Source organism: Ailuropoda melanoleuca, chromosome 1 (assembly GCF_002007445.2).
Source record: "Ailuropoda melanoleuca isolate Jingjing chromosome 1, ASM200744v2, whole genome shotgun sequence".
NCBI classification, from domain to species: Eukaryota; Metazoa; Chordata; class Mammalia; order Carnivora; family Ursidae; genus Ailuropoda; species Ailuropoda melanoleuca.
Window position 1 is genome coordinate 188748630 of NC_048218.1, and position 7337 is coordinate 188755966.

The 7337-nt window shown below is 54.6% G+C and overlaps 1 protein-coding gene across 1 annotated transcript; it reads right to left on the reverse strand.

Moving 5' to 3' along the window:
- Positions 1-432: 432 nt before the first annotated feature.
- Positions 433-6921, reverse strand: PAX4 (paired box 4). The gene is given in 13 exon segments (XM_011230071.3): positions 433-504; positions 506-562; positions 564-577; positions 914-1055; positions 1324-1379; positions 1851-1920; positions 2270-2352; positions 2577-2702; positions 3292-3367; positions 3663-3878; positions 4170-4300; positions 4671-4778; positions 6796-6921. Coding segments are annotated over 12 exon segments (1056 nt in total). The 5' UTR covers positions 4684-4778; positions 6796-6921.
- Between the last annotated feature and the right edge of the window lie 416 nt (positions 6922-7337).

The window sequence follows — 7337 nt, forward strand, 5'->3', positions numbered from 1 at the left end:
TTACATATATAAATAAATCATATGATAAATACATAGATTAGATGGATTGGAAGATAGGGAGATAGAAAGATAGGAAGATAAAGATGATAGGTAGATAGACACAGAGATAGAACAAACTTTATCGTTGTTAAATATAAGGGGTGGGAGTATGAATACTCATGGGAAAATCACAAACAGGAACTACTGTTCATTTAAAAAAATGTTTTTATTCCTGCCAACTAGAGGCCACTTAAGGCCAGTGTGAGTAGTGGGTGGCACAGCTTCTTCTCCCGCTCCTCCAAACAGGTGTCCCATCTGAGGGCAGCAGGCAGGGCCAGGCCAGGTCCACCGGTGATGAAGAGTCACAGGAACGAGGGGCAGCAATAATCTGCTTGGGCAGGATGATATTAGGTCCTCCCCACCCCATCCCCTTTCCACTCTGGCCCTCCTCCCTCATTCCAGGCCTTGCAGGGGTGGGGAGCTGGGCCAGAGCAAGGCCTCAGGGGCACCAAGACTGGCAATGGAGGCAATGGAAGGAAGGGCAAGGGTGGCAGAGTAGGACTGAATCCAGGGAGCTCAGCTGCAGGAGGCAGGTAGCCTGCGGGGACAAAGAGAGGGTGAGTTTGGGTTTGTTGCTGTCTTCCCACCCCTCAAAGTCACTGGTGGGGAGAGGGACAGACATTGTATATACATGATGGGTATATATATATATAGCATCAAATCCCAATCCCATCCCCTTTTCCTGCTAAGGCTGTCAGTGGTACTATGGACTCCAGGGGTGCTCGTGTTCAACCTTGTAAGCCATGCAAGGAATGAAGAAATCTGTGTCAAGATTCCTTGATGACTCCGACTGAAAATCCCTGCCCTCTCGTGGGTCAAGAAGTAAGCACTCCCCACACCGTGCAGGAGTGAGGCCTGGCCTATGGATTCTTACCCCAGCAGGGCTTGAGAGAGGCTTGGGGTGGGGTGTCACTCAGACACCTGTCTGGTGCTGTCCCCCAGCACAGCTGATAGCAGGAGGGACCCAAGGATTCCAGGGCAGGCAGGACTGCTGTGGGCACACTGCAGGGTGACCGCTAGAAAAAGCAAGAGACCACCACCACTGTCAGCGATGGCTCCTGTTCAGCAGACCTGGGGCTCTAAGGCTGCCCCCGCCTCTGGCTGTACCCTGTACAACTCCGAGGGTACCATTCACATGGTAGACTATGAGGATGGGGCTTTCTCAAGTGTGCAGTGTAGGAACCTGGAGCAGTCAGGAGTTCTAGCCCCGGCCTCACTGGGAATGGGAGCAGCAGTGAGCTCTTGTCTTCCCAGTTCACAAACTCCCCCTCTCTTCCTGGATACCTGTGCAGAGGTGGTCCCTGGCGAGGCACTCGTTAGAGTCAGGTCCTGGGAAGTACCTACAGTGTGAGAGCAGATCCACTCGGAAGGAGGAATGGGTCTAGAGAGTGGGCAGGAGTGGGGAATAGCAGGGAGGTTCTAGGAAAGGCTGCAACTTCTGGCAGGGATGGGAGGAGACGGATGCTACAACCCTAACTGGGCTCCTCCCCAAGGCAGAGCCTTGGGAGACTGGGGAAGAAGGATTAAATCTCATGGATAGTAAACTGGGGACAGTGCAAACCTGAAGAACTGAGACTGAATACCAAGTATCTAACGCAGGGCCTGGCACATGGAAGATGCCAAGTAAATGTGTGGTGGGTGGGTGGATGGATGGATGGATAGATGAGTGGGTGGATAGATGGATGCATGGAAGTATGGGTGGGTAGGTGAGTGGGTGCACGGAAGGATGGGTGGGGAGGTGAGTGGATGCACGGAAGGATGGGTGGGGAGGTGAGTGGATGCACGGAAGGATAGGTGTGCAGAGAAATCACCTGGAACCTGCATTTCCCACTTGAGCTTCTCTTGTCGGCGCCATTTGGCTCTTCGGTTGGAAAACCAGACCTGAGGGAGTGCAGAAACAGCGTAGCGGGCTGTGCTCTCTGCCCCGACACCTACTGTCTCACCACGTGTTCCTGGTCTGGACCCAGAGTGCAGACCCTTCCTCAGAGTTGTACTCCCTCCCTTCTCTGGCCTTTGTTCTCTGTCCCCTCCCTCACCGCAAAGGCTTGGAGTGGGGAAGAGAGGAGAGCAATCAGCAGGAGAGCGAGGAGGGTCTTGGGTCTGACTTCTGCTACAAACAAATCTGTTTCCACCTTCTTGCCTCCTTCTCCACCTCAGGACCCCGAAGCCTTCTCAGCCCGGACTCTTTCTGCTGCTGGGCTGTGCACACTGCGTGGCACAGCTCACTCACCCTCACCGTGTCCTCGGGCAGAGAGGTGGCAGCAGCCAGCTTTCCACGGGCCACTGAATCAGGATACTGCCCACGCTGGAACTCTGCAGAGATCGAGGCTCGCATAGTAAGGGCAAGGGGAGAGGAGCCAGGCCTGGGTGCCCCCTCGCCTCCACTTCCACCTGCTGCAACCCTAAACTACCCTCCTCCCCAAGGCAGAGCCACCCACAGCCTCCACTTCTCAGCCTTGCCCACAGGCCACTGGGGCATTGCCTGCACGTGTCATACCAAGCACCCTCTAGCCCACTGCCTGCCCCAGCCCAGGCACCTTTCTCCAGCGCCTCAGCTTGGCCCGGGGAGAAGATAGTCCGATTCCGGTGACCAGTCCCTGGGTGGGGACCCCGGGGAGCCTCAGAGCCACTATGGGGAGTGTGAGGGACTGGAGCCAAAACAGCTGTAAAGGGGGACAAAGGCTTGTGGTGGTTTGTGATAGTGATTCTTCTCAGATGGGGCTCCCAAGCCCCTGGGGCTCTGGACAGCGGACGGCGTGGGTATAAGAGCAGAGCCGTGCTGGCAGGACATTCACAGCTCCTTGGTGGTTACTTCAGGAGCACTGAGTTGGGGGGACACCCAGTGCCATGGTCGGGTGCGTGCTTAGTGTTTGGGGAAACAGCCGCAAGGTTGGTCCAGGTTTTCCATGATTGCACGGAACCTGAAGGGTGCCCTGAGGAGCTGTGCACGAGGCAGAGGGAGGGTGTGGAAGTTCCAGTCCTTTCACTTCCTTGGCAGATCCTGTGAACCTGAGGGCCAAGGACCTGATTTCCGTTCCAGGACCTGCCAACAACTAGCTGGTAACCTTGGGTAAGCCACTTCCCTTCTCTGAGCTTCAATTTTCTTCTGCCAGGAAAGAACAATACTCCCTGCCAGGCCCTCCTTACTGTCTTTCTGTGAGGGTGATCCAAGAAAGAATAAGAAAGTGCTTTGCAAACTGTAAAATGCTGACATTTGCTCTGAGCATCCCTGGGGGCAGCTCCAAGACCCACCTGGAGACCTGAGCTGTGCCCAGGGCAGTCTCTGGTCCTCCTGGAGCGCCCGCAGGACGCGGTTGATGGAGGAGACCTGGGGGAGTCGAGGTGTTGAGTGGGGAGATGGTGTGCAGACCCAGGGTTATATCCTGAGGATATTTCCTCAATATCCTTTCTCTCCTCTCTCTGGGCCCACACATCATTCCCAGGGCAGCCTTCTCTCTTTCCATGCTTTCTTCTTCTCTCTGGTCCCAGGACACCACTTTTCAGAGGAGAGCCCCTCAGCCCTGCTTGCCCAGCCTGGGGTGGCCCCACTACCAAGTACGAAGGGGTCTTCTCCCCAGACAACCTGTTTCCCAGCCCTGGTGCAGGGAGGGGAGAGAACTTACACTGGGAGTCTTGTCCTGGGTGCAGAGCCCTTCGGCACAGAGCTGACGTTGGATCTCCCAGGCAAAGAGGGCAGGGCACTCACCCTTGAGCTGGGCAATTCGAGCCACCACAGGGGGTGTGGCCAGACGAGGCTTGCTTCCCCCAATCCCCTTGGGCTCCAAGACACCTGTGCGGTAGTAACGTGCTAGGATCTTGCTCACACAGCCATTAGATACCTGGGTCAGGTGAGAAGCAGGGACAGATGATGGCATGATTGGGAGAGGGTGAGTGTTCCTGGGGCGGAAGGAGGCTACAAGGCAAAGTGAGACTTACTGGCCCAGGCTGCAGAGTTGAGCATTCAGTCTCACCCTTGGGCGCCTGAAGATCCCCACCCCGGACCCTGAGGGGGTCTCCAAGGAAGTAGCCCAAGCCCCCAGAGTCCTCAGAGTCTGCAACAGCCTCAGACTTGCCTTAAGAGGGTGCTTTGTCCCTGCTTGTCGTCCCCATCACTGCGTAAACCCTACTACCTTAAGGCTCCGGGAGATGTCGCAGGGTCGCATCCCACCGACTGCCAGCCGCACAATCTGCTGCCGCGTGTCCAGGGGCAGGGGCCGGCCGTTCACAAACAGCCCCCCCAGCTGATTCACACTGCTGATCCCTGGGCATGAGAAGGAGGCATCCACACATCTCCCCTCTCCCCAGCCCACCTGCAGCATGGAGGACCCTCTTGGGGAGGGTTCCTCGGACTGCTCTGGTCTGCTTCCCAGCACAGAGAAAGTCCTCCCCCAGAGCCCCCCAGCTCCCACTCTCTTTGGAAGGCGGTGCACGGGTGAGTCTTTGCTTTGGGGCCATTTGCGCTGAGCCCTGTGATCTAAGGGAAGCAGGTGGAGCAGGGAGGAAGTGCCTGGATGAAGCTCCCCCAGAACACAGGCCAAGGGCATGGAAACTAGTAGAGGGAAGCAGGGCTCCGAGGTACTCCCTCTCTCCTTACACTAGCCTGTTCTTTCCACTCCTCCCAGGCATCTTACCATCCTGTGGCATGTTCCAGGCCAACACTCTTCACAGCAGGGCAAGAACTGGGAAGTCTGGGGAAAGGGATTCCTCCTAGAAGCTCCTTCTTTGGTCTTGGGGTGGGTCTGCAATGACCGAGGTTATTTGGGTGAAGTCTCTTGCTCAGAGTGGTTTTGGGTTGTAGTACGTCATGACAGAGGGTCAGGTTTCTAAAATTTGCCAGCAGGTTAGCTGAGAAAATTCAAATTCTCTCTACCTACACCCTTCAGTGATGAACTAACATATGACAGGGCCAGCAGAGGAATGGATCTTTCTGGATGTCCTGATAAGAGTTTGGAGGGTGGGAAGGCTCTCATTTCTCACGCTTTCCATTGTCAGAGGTCAGGGCAGTAGAAAAGGATTATGCATAAAAATGCTCAGGCTTTCCCTTTTGCAAATGGACCACTGTTGTCTCTGACCCCACAAAAGCCTTCTCAGCCCTGGGTGATGTGCTTGGGCCTCCTAAGTTCAGATTCAACAGGGTCAAAACCCAAAACTTAGAATATCCTGCCCAGCCAGAAGAGGGCATCGGTGCCCAAAAATCCCATTTGCCCTGGTCTGAGGCTAGAGACCAGGTTCAAGACTGCATTCACTATCAGGGAGCTCTTAAGCTTAGTTTCCCCAAACCACCAGCGAGAAAGCTTTCCTCAGAGCACTTTGGGGGGGGGGGTCTTGCTCCTGATTTTTTAATCGTCTCCAGGAAGCCCTGGGGAAACATGGGGGCTCAGCTCCAACCCTGGGCTTTGAGGCTCTGGTCCCACCCACTGTAAGTAAAGATGAACAAGCATCAAGTCTAGGCTTGGAAGACACATCTCATGGCATCTTCTAACCTGCTGGGGTTGTTGGTTCCTTTTAACTCTGGAGAGTTCTAGATCTTACAGTGAAGCAGCTGCACTCTCAGAGACCAACTGTCTGGGATCAGACACTCTCTCATTGAACTAACACTTATGAAAGGCGTGTGGAAGGAAGAGAGCGAGGAGCAGGAGAGAGCGAACACAGAATACCTTGTGAGCACAAGAGAGTCTCTGAGCAGCAAAGGAGGCAGATCCTGGGCCACCATGCCTTTCTTGCTTTCGTCAGCAAGTAATGGGAGTAGAAACCACCTCCTTTCTTGCCTGGAACCCTGGCAGGGCTGGAGGGCACCCCAGAAAACAGCTTGTGCATAGAACTTTCCTGCAGTAACTATGCCGTCTTGGCTCAGCTCACTAATCTGCAATTGCTTGCTGAATAAAGTATTAATCATCAGCACATTGCTGGTTGTTCAGGATGAAGGGAGTGGAAAGAAAAGGAACAAGGTTTTTGCCCTCTGAGAGATTACAGTGCAGCCGGGAAGAGGAGACGAGCACAGGAGAAACAAGGAAAGCCCAGAGTATGGAATGCAGAGCTGCTTCTAACTCAGTGGCTGAAATGGCTTTTACTCACTCCTGTCCAGGGAGATAGAGACACATTCCCCTTCAAGCTCTCATCTTTCCAGAAAGCCAGGAAAGAAGGCAGAGATCTTTCAAAAAAAAAACAAAAACAAAAACCTGAGGCACAGATTGGGGTTCCACAAATCAGGGGCCACCCAGGGAGTAAAACTCAAGGAGGGTTAGAAGCCAGTCCCTCACCAGAAGCCAAAATTTCCAGCTCTTAATCCTGGGGCTCTTTCTCTGCCTCCACCCCTGCTTCATGTTTGTGTAATTGCCACCAAAGCAATGGAGAGAGGAGAGTCAAGCTGGGAATAGAAAGGGCTCTGCCAGGGCAGGGGGATGGGAGCTCAGGATATCAGCCAAACCTTTGCTGTGACTGAGTGTCCCCTCTAAGTGACCAGAACTCAGAGAAGTGGGGACTCAGGTTCAACATCCAAACCCAAATCATCTCCAAATGTAAAATTCACGCACAGAAACCCCATTCCAACAGCCACCCCGCTCCTTCCTGACATTCCTAATAACTTGTCTGATGAAAGAGCTGGTACTCCCAAGACAGGAAAGCAGGGTAGGGAGTTGGAGGGACAGGAAGGTGCTAGGGTGCAAAGACAGAGGAGGAGGGAGGTTGGCTTGGTCACACAAAGACATGGAGACAGCATGGGAGGCAGAGCAGACAATGAGCCTGCAGGTGAGCTACCTGTATGGAGGCAATGAAGTGGGTGCTTCAGCGGGAGGGTCTCAGTCTCCTATGCTGGGCTCCTGAGACCCCTGCAGGCTCCAGGGCTCATGGGGGTCTGGTCCTAGTAACAGCCTCCACTCTGCTCCTGCTTCAGTCCTGCCAGGGGGTCCAGAGCTATAGAGAGCCCGTGCTCAGGAGCAGAGGGCAGCCTTCTGGGAGCAGCCAGTGATGTCACAGGCCATGAGCAGAGGAGAGAGGAGGAGGGAGGTGTGCATGGGGCTGACTGACACCGGCCCTGAGGCAGAGCAAGCCACAGCCAATGACCCATTCTGTCCTTCAATGGGAAGTCCTCAGAGCCCACCTGGTGTCCACCTGTCACCCTAAAGAAGGTATAGAGCCATCTCTCACACAGGCCCCCTGGACCCTGAGTGCACCCACTCAGGGGCCAGGACTCCTGAAGGGAATGGGGAATATGCAAGATGGAGGAATTTCAGACAGCATCCTCAAGACTTTGAATGCACAAAAGCCCAAGGGTGACTTCCAGAACCTCAAGACAGCTG